This window comes from Ambystoma mexicanum, chromosome 2q, assembly GCF_040938575.1.
Source record: "Ambystoma mexicanum isolate Mex_15411 chromosome 2q, UKY_AmexF1_1, whole genome shotgun sequence".
Classification (NCBI taxonomy): Eukaryota; Metazoa; Chordata; class Amphibia; order Caudata; family Ambystomatidae; genus Ambystoma; species Ambystoma mexicanum.
In genome coordinates this window covers 1,228,196,726-1,228,221,268 of record NC_090924.1, presented here as the reverse complement: position 1 = coordinate 1,228,221,268, position 24,543 = coordinate 1,228,196,726, and the positions used below count along the sequence as shown (strand labels likewise).

The following is a 24,543-nucleotide window of genomic DNA, read 5'->3' as shown; positions in this document are numbered from 1 at the left end:
GAGACATTAATGATCAAGACAAGATGGAGGATGATCAAGGCAAAGAAATATGATCATGAACAGCAACAATACTCAGGCGAGGTATGAGAATAACTCCACAGATGTAAAGTCTTTAGAATTCATTGAAACTCACATCCATCTGTTTACAGTCTCTTCAAACTACATTCCTTCTAGTCATAAATCAGAAAACACAATGCATGATTATGCGGAATCCAGGATACCACCAACACCATCACACCCACATGATCGAAGCCTGTATGCATGCCCACAATGAAAGTCACATGTATGGCAGTACTTCACACAGAACAAACAACAATCAAATAAGGTGACTTTCACACTCTGACTGAAAGTGGTGAGATAATAGAAGGCAGGGGACAGCTTAGAAACACCCTCTATTCTGTTCCATATGTGGTGACGTCATGCACAGACATGGGAAGAAGTTGAAATATCTGAGGTGCATCCGTCCCTATACCATCAGACAAGCACTAGATTGTATAGTTTCCCCTATCAGTCCTGCAACTGTTTTAGAGGTTGGGAGTTAGATACCAGGTTCTAGACCCTGTACTCCAGAGTTGTACAGCAGTGGTCCCCATTATGTCAGGCCAGTGTTATTGATGCATGTAAGAGTGGCCACAGATATCACAAGTCCCATGACAGGCAGCACATGCTCAATGCTAACTTGAGCGTAAGACTAGACCTCTTGCCCTGGATTCTGATGGATTATGGGAAAGGTTGATCACAGCTGGATGGTTCCCAGCCACCAGTCATTCTCTCACAAACGATTTTCAGAATTGCACAACCAAGTGATGGCTACAGTGGGACGGGAAGTACAGTAGGCATTAGCACAAACAGTCCACTTCCCCACGAACATGTGGACCAGTCTTCGGAAAGTTGCCCATATGACGGTTACATCATACTTGGTGGCCTTTCCACCATCTAGGTTTATGCAGTTCAGCACGAGGAAAAGGCATGAATGCAAAGGTTTCAGGAGAGTAACAACAGTGTAGGTGACCTGGAAAAGGTGAAGGCACAGTGCCCAAGGCCTTGTAGATTGTGAGTAAGATTTGTTTTAGCAGAGTAGGGATAAAATGGCCTAGTTTCCTTACAAATTGGAAAGACAATGTCCATCCCCTGCTTTCAGCATGCGTTTCACCTTGTTAACTCAAGCTTCATCAGCAATGGTGACCTTTTGAAATAAATAGTCACTGTGACTGTCACTGGTTAGCCACCACAAAACATCCCTGATCGAGGTGTTCCCTCTGTTTGTACCTGCCTCAGATCAACCTGACCAGCATGGCTAGTGATTCTAATGTGGCAAAGCTGGTGAGAGACCTGCTTTCAACTTTGCCTAGAGCTTTACATGCATGGTTGGATTTAAAAGTGGCATCTGTGCTTACATCAATTATAGAAAGAACATAGGCATCAAGAAGGGCACTAACCCTCACAAATTTTACAAAGTATACCTGGAATGTCAAGCTCAAGAATGAGGACTCCTTCTGAAAGCTTTGTGAACAATGTGGAGGGATACAGCCTTGGTGGGGCAGATTTTGTAGGACACTCTCCTCAGTGACTTAGGCATTTGGATCACTAAGGCATTTGGAGTAGAGCTAGCTTATCAACAAACATTGACAGCAGACCATCAAGCACATAGATACTTGATGCCTAGCTAATGTATACTTCACCTGTGAAAAATACTTGTGTCCCCTTACAGCCTTGGACCATCAAGCAGTCTATCTGGCTGGTGGCACTTTTGGGCAGTCTGAGAGAATGTATACGTCACCTGAGGAAAATAATTATGTCCCCTTACAGTATTGGTACATCAAATGGCCTGTCTGACCGGCAGACCATTTGTGTAATCTGAAAGAATATTTAGTGCTACCAGGGATACTACCACTAACCACAGAAGAAGAATTGTAGTGCTGCATGTTGATCAATTGGCATTTATAAAAAATAACACTTACTACTTTGAGGAAGATTATGGAAGAACATTTTCCCACAGCCAACAAAACAGCTTGTATGATGGTAATGATTTGTTACTACACAAAAGTAGGTCACTGAAAAGGAGGGTGGATGTTTTTTTAATGTTGTGCAGCTGGAAAATAGCTATAGTAGGGGCTGAGAGGCCCTGCCCAGTTGCTAGATTGCATATGACAATGTCTACTTTGCAAGTAATGCGTCTCAGTCCTTGAAATGTGAAAAGATCTCATGTTCTACCACAGTGCACCTCCTCATGTGCACCTATGGGACATAGCTATCTCTTAATGTTCTCGGGTTCACTCACACACTGCACACAGGTTACCTTTAAGGATATCGTGTTCTCTCAGAGAGCCCAGACCCTATAATGTTCCCAATTACTCCCAATGAGAACAGCCTCTCTTTAAGATGTTCAGGTTCTCTCACAGGAAGGAACCACCCACTTAAACTATTGTTTTATTTCCCCACGGGGTTTAGCCTCCCACTAAAGTTCTACGTTTTTTTGTTCACAGGAGACAGCTGCCCACTAAGGTTCTCATGATTTTTCACTTGATGTAGCCACCCACTGAAGTTCTCTGGATTTATCACAAGATACACCCACCAGCTAATGTTCTTGCATTTTTTCATAAGGCACGGTAACCCACTAACCCACTAAAGATCTGTTTTTTCACAGGGTGGAGCTTCCCAGGACATTTATCAGGTTGTTTCACAGGGCACAAGTGCCCTCTAAAGTGCTTATGTTTTGACAAGGCCCATCTGTCCCCTAATGTTCTTGGGTTTTTGCAGGGTGCTGATCCTTATGGTTCTCCGGTTCTCCCACGGTGCACAGCCACCCATTCAGGTTAGTGGGTTCTCTAGCAGGACACACCACCCCTTCATTTAACATTTACTCACATGATGAACACCCACCCCATCATGCGTTTTGGTTTCTCTCACAGGGCTATCCACCCACTAAAGTTATTGGGTTTGATCACAGCATGAAGCCACCCACAAAGGTCCACCAAAGTTCTCAGATTTATTCATAGGGTACTTTGAGACTGGCATGGTATCACAAGAAGGACATAAAAGATACAAATCACTGGTTTTATTTATTTCAAATGGGTGTTGGGAGAACTCCTGTCTTGCCCTAAAACTAAAGATCTGAGCACATTCTACCATCCAAAAATAAAAATGAAACAGTCCTAGTCCATCGTAGGTCCAAAACAATTACAATTAAACTAGAAAACCTTTTGCCTGCCCTCACTCTAGTACCATACAAGTGAAATAGGGAAATGTAATGCAAACGAAAAATCAGTGGAAAACAAAAGAATGTCAAAAGGGCATATAAAGATTCTTGCCCACTTTGATAGTAGGCATTTAAGGTGGAGCATTTGAGGTATGGACACACTCTGCTATGCGACTACACCTGGGGAAGCTCTCCAGAGCCTGCAGGCAATCACACACTCCATCTCAAAGTTTAGGGTTTTGACCTCTCGGGTCCCCCTTTCCTCCAAGTCCAGGTCCATCCCCTGCGTTTTATAGCACCAACACAAAAGTTCCAAGCTTTTCAGCACAAACACAAAAGTTTAAAGCTTTTCAGCACGAACACAAACGTTCCAAAGAAAAGTGTATTTTTTGGTCTCTATAGGCCCCCTGAACCGGGCCCCAGCCTATCACTTTCAACTTCTTTCTTGGTTCCCCGTCTCAGGCTCAAATTGTTTCAATGTACTTTCTCTGGGTTCTCTTCCCCTAGCTTAATTATTTAGCATTTGCTATACGTTATGGTACTCATATGCTTTTCACACAGTTCCAAATATTTGACCAGATTCAACAGATCGCACAATCTTCTCAGGCTCTCTTCAGCCTTGCTTTGACTCAATACTTTATCCACATTTTCTGTACCCTTCTTCACGCCCAAACCCTCTGGTTTTCCTTACCCAAGTCCTGGCCTAGCAGAGATTGCAAAGTCTCTTAACTTTTGTCAGAATGCAAACAAAGTTTTCATAAAATACAATATTTCAAATACAATTCTTATATTAGCGTCCCTCTGTTGGGCTCAAGCCTGTTTGGTTCGCACAAGATTATCACAGTTCAATTTCTTTAGGCTTTCCTCTGTAGGGCTAGAGCCTAAACACAGTGCATAGAGTCTTTCGAATGGGCGCACTTTCGATTTCCGCTGGACTACTTGGTTACTTTATTTTACAGTACAATTACACTTCATTTCAAAAAGAACTGCAAGTCCCATAATGCCTTTTATGGGCCTTTTATTACCTACATTCTTTCTCAAATTCAAAGCTGTGGTTCCCTCTCCAGCCCCACACACGCTCACTGGGATTTCCACTATCTTGCCGTGAGACTCATTCGGTTAGCGCAGCTCTGGCAATCAATTTCTCTGGAGCTTTCTGGGTCTAAGTCTGGGTCTTCCCACCTGCCCCTCAGGTACCTGGGCTTCCCTTCATGTGCCCAGGTGAAACAAGTACTTCTGTGGACAGAGTCAGCAGGATATAATCTGCCCTCTCTGGCTCTTGGAAGGCACAGCTCCTCAGCTCTGCTGCCAGTGCTTTAAGTGGGCCGGGGCCTGCCGGGGCTGGGCCCCGGCATTCTCCAAAAAGTGGGGCTGAGCCGGGGCCCTGCCGGGGCCCCCAGTCCTGCCACACCATGGCGCGACGCATTATCCCGCCGCAGCCGCGACGGGATATGCGCCAGCCAGTTTAACGTCAGGCGAGCTGACAGAAGTGCCAGCCAGGCACAGCATTGCTGTGACTGGCTGGCACTTTCGTCAGTCACTGTAACTTCCTCTGATGACCCCTCATCTGAGGGGCCATCAGAGGAAGTTAGAGTCCTTTTGTTTGCCCTCCCCAGGTCACTGACCCTTGCGAACCCGTGGGCTCCATGATCTAATATGCAGATTAGATCACGGAGCCTGCGGGTTCGCAGAGGGTGAAAGACGCCTGGGGCTCAGTGATCTCTGCTCTGAGTAGAGATCACAGAGCCCGAGGTGACTTTCTCCTTTGGCAAATCTTTATAAAAGATGCCTTGAATTGTGCATGTTTCAAGCAATCTTTTATAAACGTAGAAATATGTCTATGTTTATAACAGACGGCTTGAAACGTACAAAATTCAAGGCATCTTTTATAAAGCTTTGTCAACGGACCAAGCCACCTTGGGTTTTGTCCATCCTCAACACTTTATAAAAGATGCCTTGAATTGTGTACGTTTCAAACCGTCTGTTGTAAACATAGAAATATGTTACAAATGTCTATTTTTATAAAAGGTAGCTTGAAAAGTACACACACCATAGTAAGGTAAGCACCCAAGTGTGCATAACTTACTATGGTTTCTGCACTTTCAAGCCACCTTTTATAAACATAGACATACGTAACATTGCTATGTTTATTATGCTTGAAAAATACACAAATCATAGTAGTATGCATACAAATATATAAATTCGTGCATACATTTATATATTTGTTTGCACACCTTACTATGATTTGTGCACTTTTAGGCCACGTCCACAATGGAAGCCATGCCCCCAAACAAGGGGCCCCCCTCAATTTCTTACCCCACTTAAAGCACCGCCTGCTGCACCCATTCAACAACACAGGATCAGTGTCTTGGTCCTCAGCTCCTTTCCAGATTCTCCAGGGTTCTTTAAGGATTCTCCACTGCTGTTCAGCTCCTCTGGTCCACACTGCATTTCCAGCTCGCTCAAAGTGTGTCTCAGTGCTCCACCTTTTGCACTGACATGGAGTGTTAATTGGAGTCAGTGTGGGTGGTTGAAAAGGGAGGCCTGACTCTGTCTGTCCTCATTAATGGGACGAGATGGAGACTGCCCATTGGAATCCGGGGTACGTTGCTATGGGCAATATTCATAGCTCTCTTCCTCTTCTTTGTCATCCCTGTGGTTTCGAAAGAAGACAATGGGTCGGAAGTATTGGATTTGTAGTTTTCCCTAATGATGGAGGGAAACTTCTGTTAGTGTTCGTAAAGGTGAAGGGGGCAGATGTGTGGTTGTAGGTGAATGGGTTTTAGATGATAATGCCCCATTGTGACAGTGGGGAATGTCGGGTAGGGATATATTTCTTCTACGCCTACTTGTTGGAATTATGGAGAGGACAACAGTACAGGATTCATAAGAACCTATAAACGTGGAAGAAGTGTTGGGTAGGGTTTTGTCAGAATGGGGGAATTCCTCCAACTCTATGCAAGGACCCCCTGCTCAAGTGATCTTCCCGCACTGATCCACCACCAGGGTCTGGTTCCAAAGTCGATGGCTGTGCCCTGGCCACCTGAACAAAGAATTCTTGGGGTCCATAAGTGAGAAAGCCCTCAGGTTTCGCACAGTACAGACACCCTATAAAGTTCCATGGTTTGTTCACAGAGCCCAACCATCCACTAAAGCTCTCCCTTCATTTCATAGGTCCCAGGCATCCACTGAAGTATTCCACATTTGTGTTCAGGTGCAGCCACCTACTAAAAGGCTTAACGGTTTTCAGAGAACCCAGCAATCTACTAAAGCTCTCAAGCTCTCCTGCAGAGTTTTTTGCACATTTCTCCAGCTCTCTCAGAAAGAGCTGTCCCATTTCAAAGTGAGTAGGATCCCTGTCAGAGCTGTCTTTCCCTTGTGAGTGCTTCATTTCTTTTCCAATGCAAAACGCCTCAACTTCTTAACTTGCCTGCCATCACTATATGTCCTTGCTTTCGCAGCTAACACACTGCCAATAGTAAAGCCAGAATGTGCCTTCATGAAGTCATATGGTCGGTGTGGTGCTTACCTGAAACCTCTCAAATCAGCTGGCATCTGTATCCCCCTTGGTGCCGGGGCAGCCAGACGTGGATTCGAGATACAAGCTGATGATGAAGGTCAGCATGGCATGCCGCACATTCTCCTGGGCACCGCCAATACTATAATGGTGCGCATGTGTGGAGACTAGCATCTCTTGGCCTGCACATATGCACTGCCCTCATTTCCATGACTGGGTATTACTGCTGAGCCTCCCTCATTCTGGTGATGGTACTGCATTTAGCCAGCTGCTGGCCCCATACTGGCTCATCTTTTTTTTTGTTTTTGTTTAAAAGATTTTTATTGAAACAAATAGGCATACAAGGCTTGTAATACATATAAATGATGTACTGATCATATAGGAAAGGTATAGTAAAATTGATCTGCGAACAATTATTTAAGACAAAATGGGTGCCAAGCATACCTTATTAGTTAGATAATAATGTATGAGAGATATGGAATTTTGTAAGAGTAGGGGAATGGGTAACGAACAAGGGCAAACTAACAAACGCAGGACATCACATAAATGAGAGGATAAAATGAGGGGGAAACAGGATGCATAATAATTAAGTCGAATAATGCCTTATTAATAGTGATATTAACTTTAGTGAGAATTAGGGTTGGATAAACAATCAAGGAATGGTTGCCATTTCATTTGATGTTTACATAACAGTGCAGGAGAAGATGCAATACAATTTCCTAACCTATGAATATTACATATGCTATTCCACCAGATTTCGTAATGAACATGGTTCAGATGTTTCCAATTACTAAAAATTCATGTGTACATTCTGTACAAAGAATAGATTATAAAATGTAATGCTCTTTGAAAGCCATGCCCTCCAAAAGAGTGATTTGCCTCTAATTTTAATAAGGGGATTAAGCCAAATGTAAGAAGAGATAAATGGGGATAATTTAGTAAGGAGTGGAAACAAATAAAGTTTGAGATACATCATAGATTGGCGAATACAGGAATAAGTATCAATTGCTTTTACCTTTAATAAGGTAATCATCTGCAAGGGAAATTGGGGAAGCCATGGCTCTCTTCAGGCAAACTTAATTGGGTACATGAACCTGTTCTTCTTGGGTGAACCACATCTGTGTTTGTTTAAGAACAAAGGCCATATGATATTTTCTGAAATCCGGGATGTTGACTCCTCCCAAAGAGTGAGTTCTTTTTAATGTATGTAGTGAGATTCTATGCTTTTTCTTTCCCCATAGAATTCTAGTTAAGTAGGAGTCAATAGATTTAAAGAAGGAGAGAGGGAAGGAGATGGGGAGCATATAGAGTAGATAAAGGATGATGGGGGATATCATCATATTAATTGCTTCTAGGTGGCCCCACCAAGATAGGAAAAGGGGTGACCACGAGGTTTTTAGATCTTTAATTCTAGCTAGAATAATTTCTGAATTTTGTTTACGGATGTCTTTGATGGAGGATGAAATATGAACTCCAAGATATTTAAGAGCTTTGGGACACCACTTCATTCCAAGGGGAAGTTTATGATGTAATGTGGATTGAACATTAAGAGGAAGAATTTCTGACTTATCTATGTTTAGTTTATAACCAGAGGCTTTGGAGTAGTCTGAGATACTATCAAGTAAATGCTGGCACTCTGTTCGGGATATTTGAGAAATAGTAAGACATCATCCGCATAGGCACAGCTTTGACGTGAAAATGTTTATGTTGCATTCCAATAATGTTTTCATTCTATCTACTGGTCTCAAGGAAGGGTTCAAGTGCTAATATGAATACAATTGGATAAAGGGGGCACACTTGGCGTGTCCCTCTTGATAGAGGGAAGAGGAAGGAAAGCTGTCCATTAGCAAACATCGCAGTTTTAGGAGAAGAATAGAGAACTTTTATCATGGAAAGAAAAGGAGGGCCAAAGCCATGCCATTTAAGAGTTTTAAATAGAAAATCCCATTCCACTCTATCGAATGCTTTTTTCCGCATCAAGAGCTATCACAGCATGGGGATCATTGGAATTGCGAATTAGGTCAAAGACATCAAGAAAGAGTGTAATATTAGACGAGGACACTCTGTTCTTGATATATCCTACCTGATCTTGCTTTATAAGATTGGGTAAGAAAGGGAGGAGTCTATTGGCCAAAATGTTTGCACAAATCTTACAGTCGGTGTTAATGAGGGAGATGGGACGATCATTTTGAGGGAGTTCAGGATCTTTGTTTGGCCTCGAGAAAGGAGCCACAAGCTTCCCCTTTCGTTATAAGATGGGAATAAAGCTCGCTGAGTTTAGGAAGTAGCAGGTTGGAAAAATGAGTGTAAAAATCACTAGAGAAACCATCAGGTCTGGGGGCTTTACCTTTCTTAAGATGTTTAACAGCTAATAGTATTTCAGAAGGGGTAATTGGAGCATTGAGTGATTAAAGGTTTAATGGGGAATACTCATTTCTGGGTATATTATGGATATATTTGTCAACAAAAGGGTTGTTGGGAGGAGCTTCAGAGGTATATAGTTTAGAGTAGAACTTAGAGAATGTGTTAATAATATCTTTATCTGAGAATTATCTATTACCCAAGTGATCTTTAAGAGCAACTATTCTAGACCTCTCTTTCTTCAATTTAAGGTAGGTTGCAAGGGATTTATTATCCTTATTGGAATGTTGATACATTTTTTATTTATATTTGAGCATATTGGCTCATGAGTATTGTATAATGATTGTATTGTATTGGAATTTTAAACTGAGAATATCTTTAAGGATAGAAGGAGAATTATTATTAGCGAATTGGATTTCTAAGGGTTTCAACCGCTTAAGAATTGACTCCGATTCTAGTTTAAGTTTTTTCATTGTGCTAGCAACAAAAGAAATGATGTGGCCTCTAATGACGGCTGTATAGTAGTCCCATTTGTTTGTGGTAGATGTGTCATGATTTTTATTCTCAGCAAAATAGTCGTTATGGTGCTGATTTATAATCGGTGAGAAGGAATCATCACTTAGTAAGCTACCGTTAAATCTCCACCTGTTTGAGCCTCCGGAATTAGATGAGGATGTAAGTCGGATAAAAACTGGGGCATGATCAGAAATTGTAATGGATTCTATTTGAGCTATAAGAAGGAGGCTCACCATTGAGTTGGGTATAAAGACATAATCAAGTCATGAAAAGGAGTTGTGAGGTATGGAGTGGAGGTAAAGTCAAAGTCAGTAGGAAGAGTTAAACGCCACGTGTCACCTAGACCTAGATCTGCTATGAATTTGATGAACTGCTTATGAGAGGAGTTATTGCTAAATCGCACACTAGATTTTCTGTCTAGAAATGGGTCTATGATTTGATTACAATCTCCACAGACAATCAAGTTATGAGGATTAAATTGAAATATGTGATTCCTGAGTAACGGACAGAAATTTGGGTCTGGGGATGTTGGACCATAAATATTTAGTATAGAGTATTCTTTAGAATCAATTAATAATTTAAGTAGTACCCACCTACCCTGATCATCAGATGCATTGGAGGTAACCTTGCATTTAAGAGCTTTGTTAATCAGTGTAATAGATACATTTTTCTTTCCATGGGCAACACTAGAAAAGACCTGACCAGCCCAATGGGCCTCATTATGACCCAGGCGGAAAACCATGGTGCTAACAGCACCATGGTCCATGCCGGTAACTTACCCACTCCGCCATGGAGAAAGGGGGAATTACCACCCCATTACAAGGTTGGCGGCCAGTAATTCCCCCTTCCTCCATGGCCCTTCCCCATTCCCATTTTTGCCCCATAGGGCTCAATGGGAATGGGGAAGGCGCTAAGTACGGTACCGCAAATTGCGGTACCGTACTTAGCACCAAGGTCCCTTTGCGGGTCCCTACTTTAACGGCTGGAGTAGACCAGCCGTTAATGTTGGGTCCCACAAAGGGACCTCGTAATCAGGCACTAATGGGTTAACGGTGCCGCAGCCTTTTACGGCGCTGTTAACCCATTAGCGCCAGGGTCGTAATGAGACCCAATGTCTCTTAAGTATTACTGCCTCTTCATTAGAGAGATGTGTTTCTTGAATACAGGCAATTGAGTGTTTCATCCTGTTAAGATGAGATAACACTTTTTGTCTTTTGATTGGGTAATGTAATCCTTTAATATTCCATGAAACAATGTTAAGCGGCATGTGTATGGGGAGTGAAACAATAAAACAAACTTCATTTTCAAATATGCATTCCATAAAGATTCATAAGGAAAAGAACAGAAGGGATAGGGGAAGACAAACAAAACCAGCATGGATAGTATAAAAAAGGTGATAAAAAGAGCTTTGAAAATAGTGGGGGTTAACAGGATACAACCACCTCTATCCATAGGTTAGGTTAGGGGAGGAGGAGCCTCAAGGGAAGACCACAGGTCTCGCTTCCAGCTCCGCATGCAATGTCAGCAAATGGCAATTAACTATGAGAGAAAAAAGAAAAGGTAATTGATGAAGTGTATCAGGTAGGGGCTTTAGACGTATCCATGTCATCTTTCCTTTGGTTTTGTATAAAATGTCTCAAGGCAATAGGATCTTGAAAAGACGAGGTGCAGCCATTGAGGGTCACTTTGGTGATAGCCGGTTGTACAATGCCATATTTTGCATTTAGTTGCTTAAATGCAGGTCTAAGGGCAAGAGGTTCTTTCCTTCTAGTAGCCGTGGAGCTGGAAACATCCTGGGTGATGAAATTATTGTTTCCATTCCATTTTAGTTGTTTCTTCATTTTAGCTTTCTGTAGAATTATGGGAACATGGGTATAATCTAGTAGGGCAAATATCATTGTTCTTGAAGAGTTGTTGGTACAAGTACTTGAGGATTGCATCAGGATTTAGGGACCAACACGATGCACCCTTTGAATGTTTAGCTGAATCGAGGATGGAAGTTCCAGGAGCTTGGTCAGAAGGCTATTTGTGAATAGAATAGGGTTATCACCCTCAACTCCTTCTTGTAATCCAATAATTTGCAGATTATTTCTTCTATTGCGCTTTTCTAGGTTTTCAGTATGTTTTTGAAGTGATTTAACAGTGTTTTCAAGTGTTAGTACTCTTCCTGTCACATCTTCAGCATTGCTAATCCTCTGTTCCACTTCAGATATTCTTGCTTCAAAATTGGACCACTTGTCGTCCATTTGTTGCAGCTTGATATTGGTTGCTTCCGTGAAGGGTTTTAGCGCTTTCACTTCCATAAGTATAAGTATGGCTTACATGGCTTACATGGTATCAATAGATGTATCTTCATTAGGCGGTGGTGATTCACTCTTGGATCTTTTATTAGATGTAGAGACAGGTATTTCTTTGATTTGATAACTGCTGTACCCATATGCAGGCAGTTTAGCCTTGTTGTACCTGTTTGCCACCCCCCTGTGTGTGCAGCTGGCCGGTGTCCCCGCGGACCTCCCCCAGGAATTAGTTACACCACACTTTGCTGTTGTTGGCAATAAAAAGGTCGTGGTTTTTAGTGGTACAGATATGGTTATTGGTAACAGTAACAATACTTGCATATCATATCATATACCCTTTTGGGTGCCGGGTCCTGAGGTTCTCCCCTCCGACCCGTGCCGCCTTCATTGTCCCATGACTTGTGTTTCTGGTCGCCATGCAGTGACCTGATTTCTCTTCCCTTCTTTTCTTCTGGGGTGGGAGGTAGTTCGGGAAAAGTGAGTTTTGGAAGGCACTGAGGTCACAGTGCACTTCCCTTTGTGTTTTGGGTCCCCGTGCAGGGTCCACAAAACTGCTGGTGTCTTGTCCACCAGCGCTGTCCTTATATGCATGTAGGTGCTTTCTTGAGAGCTGTAACCCAGCCCCCAGGCCGGCACAGCGCCGACTGTCTGAGTCCCCCACCCCCTTAGGGGATGGGGGCCCCGTTTGCTCTGGCAGAGCTTCCTGCCGTTTGTCTTGGATGGCTTCTCCTACCCCTTTGTGTTGCGGACGAGCAAGGTGTGAAATCACACCTTGCCCGTCCGTTCTTACTGTCCCTGAGACAGCGTGTCTCTGGGAAAGTTTTGCACCACATGGGGGGCGTTGGCCCGAGCGGGCCTGCGCCCCCCACCCTGGTCCTGCTGTCATGGTACAGCCGTTACCCCGTCTTGCCTGGGTGCCCTGCGGCATTCCCCAGTATTCTTAGATGCCATTTTGAGGTTTAGCAGTATGATGTATAGTTTTAAACTTTGTTGCAGTTTCTGTATTCACAGACTCAAATGGGGTTTCAATGGAGAGGTAAATTCCTTATGCGTAGCTAGTAGTTGAAGCTCTTTGAGCCTTGTTATGAATGACGTGGTAATAAGTTGGTAGCCAAAATGAGAGACAAGGTATTTATTACCCAGATATTTCCATAAACTTAAAGAAAGAGCAAAAAGTCTAGTACATCCAGAAGCTTATTAAAAGCAGTAGTTAGTTTCACCATTCAAACTTATTTCTGCTAACATTTATTTGCTTAGTTATTTAGCCCTAAGGCCTGCTTTAATATGTTGCAGCACTATAATTTTGAGTAGCTGTTAAACTTAATTCCACAACACGCGCTGGTGTCATAAGTGGCAGCAGAAGTTTATCATAACAAAGGAAGTCGGGCACATAAAAATGCAAATTGTTTAGAGTACTCCATGTAGTCTAAGAAACTGCCATCCACCAGTCGTTTGAGGAGGGAGGTATTGTAATTGCCTCATACAATATATAAAAAAATAATAATAACGTCTGTACCTTTAAATATTCATACAGGCATAATATATTGTATCTGAATGGTGCCGGCACCGTGTTGTATGAAAAACGGTGACCCGCCTGCTCAGCGAGTTCTTCCCACGACTGACAGGAGCGTCGGTACATGAGTCACGGGTCTTCCCGACTTGCAGGCCTCGCTACTCCTTTACAGAATTCTTTTGCTTCAAAGCATCACAGAGCATTATGAGCCCCACGGACCACCAGGGAAACTAAGTAAGTGCACAGGCACTCTTGTATTTTTATTAAAAGATTGCCAATACACAAATATAGGAGCATACGCATTAATGGAGTAGGAGCAAGCGTGTTTGGCCCCATTCCTATTGGCGCCTGGCCATGCCCCATACTGGCTCATCTTAATTCTCCTACTATGCCGGTTGCAGCACTCTGTTGTTCATTCTCTCTGTTGCCCAGTTCTGGTCTGCACTCCTCCCTGGGCCCCTTATACATGTCCTTCTTGCCCCTGCCTTCCCATTCTCCCAATTACGTTGTTGCATTCATCCTCCCTACCTTCCTGTTTCCTCGCATATAGCACTGCTCTCGGCTGCTTTGCCTTGTGTCTGTCTGCATCCATCAGCTGGATCTCTATGGCTGCTAATTTTAGTTACCCACCTTTGGTTTGGACCTCACAGACCATTATTCTCAGGCGTTATAGATCAGTGCTTGCACTTTCCTTGCATCACACCAATTCTGGGAGATCATCCTGTGGTGTGGTAAGCGATGTCCGTATTGGTCCATGGGAGATCATTCCCCCAAGGATGTACCAAGCCCAGTTTCCCACATTTTCATGTTCTTTACAACAAACCAACAAGAACTCTGGAACCCCAGGAGGGTTATTGCCACCCCAAAAAGTTATTCTGAGCAAGTGAGATGCAGAGTTCATCAGAATAAAATGCCTAACCCTCATTACAGACATGGATACCATTCAAACCCTGTTGCATGAATATCAGGCTCTGTGATTGGCAGTGACAGCCCTTAAACAGGAACACACTGTTTTATAAGTAGGCAATACAAAGGGGGTCTGCAGTCTCCTTGACTGAAAGCATGATGGCCCATTCTTCTACAATGAAATTTGAAGAGGTCTCTGGTAAACTATCTGAATTCGGAGATCATTGTAATATTCTGTTCCTTTCCCATGAAGTCCACTTCCAACATGATCAAGCACTGATTGGGTATATACTAAGCAATATTACTGGCAGTTCTTTGGGCTGGGCCCCCCCGTATCTATCGGCCAATAACCCTATCCTGAACAACTTCATGGATTTTGAAAATGACTTTCTTGATGTCTATCAGTCACCAAACTTCCTTGTGGTTATTAAGCAAGGCCACAAAGACATAGTATGATATATCAGCATGGTCTACCAGTTGACAGCACTCTCTGAAGGGTACGAGATACAAAGATGAGCTGATACAAATGACTAAACACATTGACCTACAAGCCCTTACCGACCGGGGATTCAGAATTGCTCAACGATTATCTGAGAGACAAGGTGAAAGAAGGAAGCAAGAAGCAGACCTGCCTGACTTCAAGCCTTGCCCTCCTGTGCCTTTTCAGCTAGAAGAAGAGTCTCATAGAGACCCCATGCAACTTGGATCCATACAGATCTCTTGTCTGGGGCCAAAAAGAATAGGCTATGTGTTCTCTGCTTGGCTTTACTTGGGTTCCTGTCCGCTTCATCCCCCAAACCATCAGGAAACTAATGGGCTTGTTGTCAGGCAGAAAGAAAACAACAAGCCCTGAAGAACTGAACACTCTTCCCAATATGGACATTGCACATCCCCAGCCCATGCCAATATCTCATATCCTTGCTCTGGAAATCCAGGAAACACCATACAAGTTGCAAGCCCTTATTACTGTAATTGCCCTCATTGACTCAGGCATCAGGAAACTATATCTATCAAGAGTTTGCACAAAAGCTTGGGGTACTGGTGATCAAGAAGGACACACTCAGAAGAATGGAAGTCATTGTCGGCACACCCCTGTTTTCGGGCCCATCCATCAACAAACCTCCCCTATCACCCTATCAATCAACCAACAAACTGAACAGAAAGCTCTAGATGTATTCGGACCGCCTCATACCCTGTGATGTTAGGACTTCCATGGCTTATGTCTCACAGCCCCTGTATTAATTGGGTGACTAAGACACTTATATTTGTTTCCAATCTTTGTACACAATGCTGTTGCCAGTCACAAGCATTCTCTTCCACATAACAACAGATACAAATGTTTTGTTTACTCCAGGGTGTTAAGGAAACATTTATTTTATTTTTTATTTGTTGTATTGCCGTATTTGGTTGTATTACAAATATGTTAAACAAGCTTCACACAAACATTCCAAAATACAATAAATATCACAGTTCGTAATATATTAAATCAACTACAATAGGTTACCACATTTCATTATTACAAATATACACCCTCATATAAGTTTTTAAAATTGTTTCCATATAAAAAAGTATCAGCCGCCACTACTAATGAGTCACCAGAATACATATTACTTGATGAGTACTGAAAGACCTAAGGTTGCTAACTAACCATGTAAACCCCTTAAAATATTCATCATACAGCAATGGACAGCCCGTCAAGACATGTCTCACAGTTTCCACTTCGGTTTTACATATTCTACGGAAATATAACAACATTACAAGTAAGTCTTTCCTGTGCCTCAGGACATCCCGCTCTCAGCACATCACCCTTTTGATTGCTAGATAAATGTAATGCTGGACCATCCTGTTCCACATGATAATGATTTAATAATAATGATGTGTTATTTATACAGAGTTTTCGCCAAATCTATGTACATAGCACATTTACATACAACATACACATGGGTGAATGTATTATACCATGCAAGAATGCCTTGAGTTACAAAAATACCTTCATGAGAGCTCATCCAAGGGATAAATAAACCTATTTTCTTCCCGAGCAGGGGTCCCTTTTTCTTTGCACCAAAACAAAAGCAACTCTTCTGCTCTGCATCAATTACCAGAAACTGAAAGACATCACGAGCAGGAATGACTTTTGTTAAGCCTACCACCACATTCATATTAAACAAGGGGATGAGGGGAAGACAACTTTTAAAACAGTGTTTGGACAGTATGAATATTATATGATATTTGGCGTTTGCAATGCCCCAGCTGTCTTCTAATCGTTTATGGACTCCATCATCTCAGACCTTGTTGGACTATCCTTGCATTTTCCCCTAAGTTGTACAAACATCACGACACATCATAGAGGTCTTAGTTCAACTGACCAACAATCTTGCTTTTCAGCAGAAACAAATAGAATATCTGGGTTATACCAGCAGTGAAATGGGGAATCAGATGGCCACAAAGAAGGTGCAAGCCATCTTACAATGGAAGAGCCCCCAGGAGGTCAAGGCCACCCAACATTTCTTGGGTGTTGTCAACTATTTTCGAGGGTTCTTTGAAGAGTTCATAGACCTCACAGCTAACATTACCCAGCTGCTCGGTCCAAGTGCAAATTTGCCTGGGACAAAACAGCAGAAAAGGCTTTCCAGGAACTGAAAGGAGCATTCTTTTTTTATTGTATAATACAGTCAAAAAGACTTTTAATACATTTACCAACATGTCAGCAGAGAAAAAATGAAAAGAAAAAGTAAACTGCAATACCACTGAAGAAAAATTACATGAAGTAAATAAGAAGAAATATAAAGAGCCTCATCATGAGTTGGGAGGTATCCCAGCTGTAATACCTTCCAACTGTAATAGCCTTAGCATCCACCGGTCTGACGGCATTACCGCCGGATTACAGGTTGGGCGTTAACGGGAAATCCCCATTGGGTCAATTCGATGCAATGGGGCATTTTGCCGCTAATACTGCGGGCTAATACAGCCTGTGCTAATACCACTGAAAACAGGGTGCTAAATGGGATTTTTACCTCCAGAAAAAAGCTGGAGGTAAAACAGCCCATTTAGCGACCAACTCATGATAGGGCGAGCCCTTAAATGCAGCGCTAATACCTTTACCGCTGCATTTAAGGACTACAGCCCAACTCGCGATGAGGCCCAAAGTATGCTAAAAGTTATTAAGTTTCAGTCATGTGTGATTTCTTTCAGTAAATCTCTAATGTGTAAGGAACACTTAGTAAAGTGATGAATAAAATGTGGGTCATTGACCCCCATGAAAGAGTCCACAAAATATCTTTAATAGGGAATGGTGCTTTTATGTTTCTCTATGTGTGTGCAGGAACATTCTGTGTCTACTATCTAGACTCGTTTATTCCATAAGCAGATGTCTAGTGGTTTCTAGTTGGTTGTACTGATTCTGCACAGATTCTGCACGTTCTGGCCAGTCTAGGAACCTTGTTCCTGCTTCCCATAATTTCGAAGGTTTCAACCAGGTTGAATATGATTTTCATGTAGTCTCTCAAGATGTGATTGCTAGGGAAACTTTCGAAGTACAGTGGCCTTTTAGTCTGCTTGCAGACTTGTTTGACATAGTTTCCACTGTTAACCCTGATGGCCAAATTAACAAAAGTCTTCTCTTTGTTGAAGTCAATCACTTTTTTGTGCATGGCTTAATGGGAATGCGATTAGAACTAGATCCAACAAAGTCCAGCCATGTCTGCCAGGTTATTTACTATATGGAATATGAGGTCAATGGCACTTTCTTTCAGAAAACTGATTGTGCAGTGGACCCGTGCCCCACTTTATTAAGCAAAGATGCCTCCAAGGAGTTAATTAACTTCCTGTGATAATTCAGGATATGTATAATTACTATATGACTAGCCTGACAGATGTCAAATTTCACATACGTATTTGACTGGTGTAGTAAGAGGCAGTCTACAGATCGTTTTAGACATTTTAGATATTTGCTTTCCATAGTAAGCTTATGGAACCATATTTCAGCACCATATGTCATTGTAGAGAAGATGTGTACCTTGTAGACCTTGACAATTGCATTCAATTTGTAACCACCATATTGGGAAGCGAAGTTTCTGACTGTGAATAGACGCTGGTTAACCAATATTTTAGTCTTATTTCAATGGGGTGTCCAGTCTAGTTTACTGAAGCTGACATATGTTCTATTGTGTTATCTAAGTGCAAACATAACTGTTACACTCTGGGCAATGTATGCCCAAGAGGAAAGTGACCTCCAACGTCATTGGGCCTCATTCCGAGTAGGGCGGTAAGGGATGCCGGGCACCGGTAAGGAGACTGGTGCCAGTAATCCCTTACCGCCCACCTACGAGGTCCCTTAGTGGGTCCCTCCTTTAACGCCTGGTCTGACCAGGCGTTATGGACGGGACCCGTTAAGGGACTTTAGAGCTAATAACAGTACCGCAAATTGCAGTACCGTTATTTGTTACTTCCCCATTCCCATTGCGCCCTATGGAGGCTGAAATGGGAAAGGGGGATGGTTTTTTCAATGGGGACTTACCGGTCCCTCCAAGGTCGGAATAGACCAGTAAGTCCTCATTGAACCAACCCGGAGGCATACCGGTATGGGAGGCAGCCATGGAGCTAATTGCTCCATGGCTACCACTATACTCGGAATGAGGCCCATTGTCTTCCAAATATTCTTAACATAAATCTACCAAACCGAGTGGCTTCCCCCACCTCGCCACTTGTGTTTTACTTAGATCCTGAGGTCTAGATTCTGACTTAAAATATGCATCCCAAATCCTCATTAAACTTGAATCAAGTCCATCATGATATTTCCATGTGATATATGCATCACCACTTTAACCATCAAACATAAACACGACAATATCTTCCACATTTAAAAACAGTCGAAATGCTTTAACGTGCAGTGAGTTTTAGTAGCCAATTGTGAACATATCAACAATCACAATAAAGCCTCTTGTGTCTTAAATGATCCCTTCTGGGACTGACTCAGAGCCCGGGCCGAGTGCCTATTTTACAGGGGGATCTGTACTTGCTAGTGAGGCACTCTGATCTCTTTTATCCACTCGCCCCCCATCTTGGCAAGCACCCTAGAGTAATTGCCTCACACATAGTCATGAGTCACTTTCCCTATGGCAATGAACGACATACATACAAATTATAGTAAACATAGATGATGTTGACACTCTGTGTTCGGACTCATTTTTTCAGGTACACAGGAAAAGCACCCGTCCAACCAACTTGTCCAAGACTTTCATTAGGATTCTGGGAGCTCTGGCTCCAACAGGCCCCCAGACTGTTCAGCCGTCCTGTGTTGTGTGGTGGATCCTTGCTGTACATACTGATGAATCCCTTTCTTCTGAATGGCTCAGCTATCCATCTTCCCTCCTTCTTAGTGGTGCACAGGCTCAGTCGTGTGCAGACAGACCGTCTTCATGTCTACCGTCTCGTAGGCTTGGAACACAGCATACTGATCTTGACACAAAACCAGTATTCTAATAGGTAACCGATTACTAATTTGACATGAAATGAATTTGGGGTCATTTTAGTCAAAGGATTAAATGGCATGGAAGGGAACCTCTTTGCACATCAGTGCACAAGGTCCTCTCCCCGCCACTACACTCATTTCAATCAAGTGGTGTTAAAGTAAAGTGCCTTCACACACTAGTGACTGGAAAAGTGTAAACAACTCCTGCAATTAGAGAGTGTAGGAGGTATTTACAATTTATTCCGTGGGAATCTGATTCTTTTTTATTTTTACACGGAATCTGTTTGCTTTCTGCTAGCATGACAATGTAATGGATTTAGCACGCAGCTTGAAAATTACTGAAAACACACTGGATCGAAGAAAAAAAATATCTAGGTTCTGTCGAACTATTGTAATAATATTCCAAAAGGAATCCTTATGAATCTGTCCTATGCACAATAGCACTTTGCCTTATTGGTGCCAGAGTTCAACTTTAAGAGTTTGGCGTATGCTGATCTTGGAGTAGGTGTCTTGGTAATGTGTTTTGATAAGTATTGTTGTATACAAATAGAGTATTTTTTATTTTTAAAAGAGAGGTTGCCCGTTCATTGGCTTTATGCTAACATTTGGCACCAGTCAGATGTGATTCACATTTCAAAAGCAGATGTCTTTTGTATAACAGTATCATTTCCGAAGTCAAATTGTTGTCTCTGTCCACTTGACAATACCAAGTAACCTAACGACATAGAACCACAACTTACACCGTTGCTCATTTGGACCAGAATTAGCACAAACTGATGGACAATTAACCTTTGTGCTGTTGACCGCTCAAACGTGGGGGCATGGACGTCATGTTTGCAATACAATTCAGAAAACACATTTAAGAAGTTCTTAAGCTTGCACCTATCAGCTACACTAAAACAGTTCAGTAAGCACCTAGAAGCACTCAGTCAGACACCTGTGCAAAAAGAAAGAAACACAAACGATCTCCCACTAGGATACGTTTGTGCATGTATATCATGGCGTATTGCCAACACGTATCGAGCGTCCCACTGTTAGTGCGTCAGTCATGCTTATTATTGAAGTCACGTGAAGACGTGTTGAGCTCTGCACCCTGGTGAAGCGCGTGTAACCTGTTTTTTGTTTGATCAGAGACATCGAAGGAGGCGCGGGGTTTACAGCGCATTGCTGGATCGAGTGGAGGAAAAGCTCACCAGGACATGGCAGGAAGAACGCTAATGTGGCACTGCTTACAGAGGAATAAGGTAGGATCGCAGAACGGGCCGACTGTTTGCTTTGAAGATTTGACGTATGTTTGAGAAAGGGCGTGTTTGCTGGCCGCCACTGCTACTTGTTTGCACGGCAGCTTTGGTGAGCTGGAATGCTTTCTTTCCTCTGGGCTTCTCGCCCAAAGGTCTGTTTAATCTGTATGCCACTTCCTTGGCCACATACAGCTGCCAATACAGCCTTAAGCATCTCCTTTTAGTTTGAATGAGAACTGGCGCGTGTGCCACCTCGTTGGACAGCTGAACAAAATAATGGTGAAGCGCTACAGGTGATGTTTGTGAATTTTCAGAGAGTAATGCAAACATAGACTTTCAGATGTTTCCGACTACATTGTTCAACAGCCCTAACCAGCATAATTATAATTGGTTATTTATAACGCAATACCCAGAGGATCAAACCTATGTTGCTCCGTGACATCTTGTTTTCAAGGCAAGTGTGTTGCCCCAGAGCTATCCTCCCGAGAGATAGCATAGCAAATGTTGAGGGGAAATGGTATTTGTAGGGGAAACATCTGGAGAGGCAGAGGTTGAAGGCACTCTTTGGATTACTATTGGATTATATTCCTTTTAATAGTAATAACTCTCATTATTAATGCCTTCCTGTCTTGTGTATAACTCAATATATGAATACATCTCATTATTCAGTACATCATGATAATATCAAAAAATTAGCATGTGCGAACAAACAATAAATCTACGTTCTTTTCCGTTGCAAACTATTCAGCCTCGGTAAAACAAGCCCGATCCGAGTGAAATCAGCAGTACTGCATATCACGTGTGCAAGAAAGAGAGATGTAACATTTAAAAAGCATGTTTCTGCATATAAGGATGGATTCATTTGGTTAGAGTTTGCACTTAAAAAGGCTGCCCATTTGCAATCATTGTATTCTTGCATACCAGAGTTATTCTATATAGATTGAGCATTCACTGTGATGAGCTATTCTAGTACCTGTATCTCTCTGTTCCAAAAACAGTCCCCTATGCATAGAAGACAGTTGAGTACTCCTATTTTGACTTTGCACCTACACTGCAAATAATTTGCGACATGTCATAGCTATCACAATACTAAAAAATACACTGGCTATGCACAAAGCACCTTTAAGCTACACCTTTAAACAACATGTAATTATATTAATGTTAATAAGAACATACCAACCCTAGTTTTAACTCTTTGGGCAAAACGGTTGCCATATGTTATTAAAACACATGTTTTTCAGGGAATTACAAAATCCAAAGGATAAACAGACACATGTACAACATTATATTAATTCATAATAGCTCATTTGACATTGTTAATTGCCAAGTGATGATAATTAAACAAAAGCTACAAATACATTCATACAAAGTTTATACACAAATTTGATGAAAATAACGACAACAATTCATTTAATTTACACATCGACACATTTCATGTAGTTCTAATTCTTAACTTATTCCATTATTTACATTGTAAAAGATACACAAGAGAAAACGTTAATTCAGAAAGACAAGTAATTATTCTTCTGAGTACTGATATCAGCAATTCATTTGGATTCGAATTTTCACAATTTGAACCTTCTATGTCCATTTCTTGGATGCACTGGAATATGTGCAATTGCAAAAATGACATCAAAGATGGATCCATTCCACAACATGTATTGCTAAAGGATAGTAATGTTTTTTTTTTGTATTTGAGGTCGCAGTAAATTCATATATTTTGACAGGCAACATGTTAAACCTATATACATAATTTGGCATGGATTTATAATTGCATCACCTACACATTTTGTTACACATATAAGCACATGTCTAATATACCAGATTTTACATTGCTATAAATTTTGCACCTACGCTTGGGTGCAGCTAATTCACACATTTCACAGTTATTACACCGAACAAATAATGCTTTCAAATGATGATATGATATGATATGGCATTTACAACGTGCGTATACACAAGTGTTTCAAGGCGCAATAAATGTAAGAACAGTGTGTTTCCAGAACCTCTAATGCTGACTACAAATTGTGTTACACATGTAATCAAATGTCTAACATACCAGTTTTTACATTTCTATTAGATTTTCACCTACCTTATGTGCAGCAAATTCACACATTTGACAATGATCACACTTATACAAGGAATTTTGTCTAGTTGCACTTCACTGCTAATTCGTGTGACTAGTACATTTTCAAAAAGGCTATCTTAGTTTGGTAACAGATAAAATTGCACAGATTCAGATCACTCGGTAAAAGAGACCAATGTTTAGTCAAAATGTGTCAGATTTTTCCTGATTCGGCACAATAGTGTGTTAAATATGTAATGTTACTGTTAATCACACAAGATAGCTGTGAAAGATCCAACATTTATGAGTCTGAATTTCTGAAGTTAAAATTTGGAGTCAAGTGAGGGGAGAACGAGTCGAGCAAGGTAGTAGCCACCAATTGATCAAAGCTGTTGGTTCTGTGTTTGAATATAAGGGTTAATTATGATGGCAAGTACAATTCTACACCCAAATTGCTTTAGTTTTGAAAAATGTCCTTTAGTTGAGGTAGTGATTACAGGCTTTCCATGGTGTTAGGTAGTCCTGGATGAATAGCTTATAATGTTTATGTTTCAGCAGGAACATTAATTGTCTAGAACGTGTTTTACTTTCTATGAAGCAACATCTGTTCCATGACAATATTTCCGTTTCCTTTTGTACAGATGGGCAACGCGTGTTGGGGCTGTGGTTGGGCTGCACTGCAACCATGGAGAGGAACTTCTACACATCCACCTGCACTGATGCAGATTTGCGAAATCAGGGTTGTGGTTTCGTAATGATTTTTAAATGTCTAAAAAAAACATAGCATACACAAAATATCTCAGAATCTTTAACGCACTACAATAAAGGAGCTTAACTGAACATACTGCCAAGCTGTTTTTTGTTAACTTTCGTTGATGAATGGAAAAATGCAAGTGGAAGCATATGGAAGTGAAATCACGGTTTCCTGAGACCAACTTAACTTTTATTTCTCATATTAAAAATCAGCTTTTAGACCAGGATATTATGCTTACAATGATTTTTCACTTAATTCCAGAGATAAACATATGACGTTTAGAACTTAAGGGGTTAAAACATCATTCTCTGATAGTGGTACCTAAACAAGGAAGTCAGTGATGCACAGAGCAAGGATAAGATGTGACTCGTGAGAACTTTGGTTTACTTTATAATGAGCCAGCTGTGTAGTTACACAAGTTCTCATTCTTAATCTTGAACATGTTTATTCCAGAAACCAAACCCTTATCATCCATCAATGACTGGTAAATCTTCATGTTTGACAATATGCTCTTCGTGACACATCATCAAATTACATTTCTCACTAATTTTTGCAGAGCATTGCGAAAACCTGAGAAATGTCAGTGTGTACGTGTGTGTGATTTATGGCATCCCTGTGGAAGTATTTGCAACTGTATTTGGAACAAAGTTAAACGTTTTACATTCCAATCACCACAGAGATATCTTCATTGTCCCTATTCTTTA

The 24,543-nt window shown here is 41.6% G+C and overlaps 1 protein-coding gene across 1 annotated transcript in view; it reads left to right on the top strand.

Moving 5' to 3' along the window:
* C2QH7orf78 (chromosome 2q C7orf78 homolog) overlaps positions 1–23,925 on the top strand; it is a 280,749-nt gene extending 256,824 nt beyond the window's left edge. Inside the window, exons 5-6 of the mRNA XM_069648621.1 lie at positions 20,911–21,023; positions 23,727–23,925. Coding sequence (XP_069504722.1) covers positions 20,911–20,997 — 87 coding nt within the window. The 3' untranslated portion in view covers positions 20,998–21,023; positions 23,727–23,925. The remainder of the gene's footprint in view (positions 1–20,910; positions 21,024–23,726) is intronic.
* Positions 23,926–24,543: the final 618 nt, after the last annotated feature.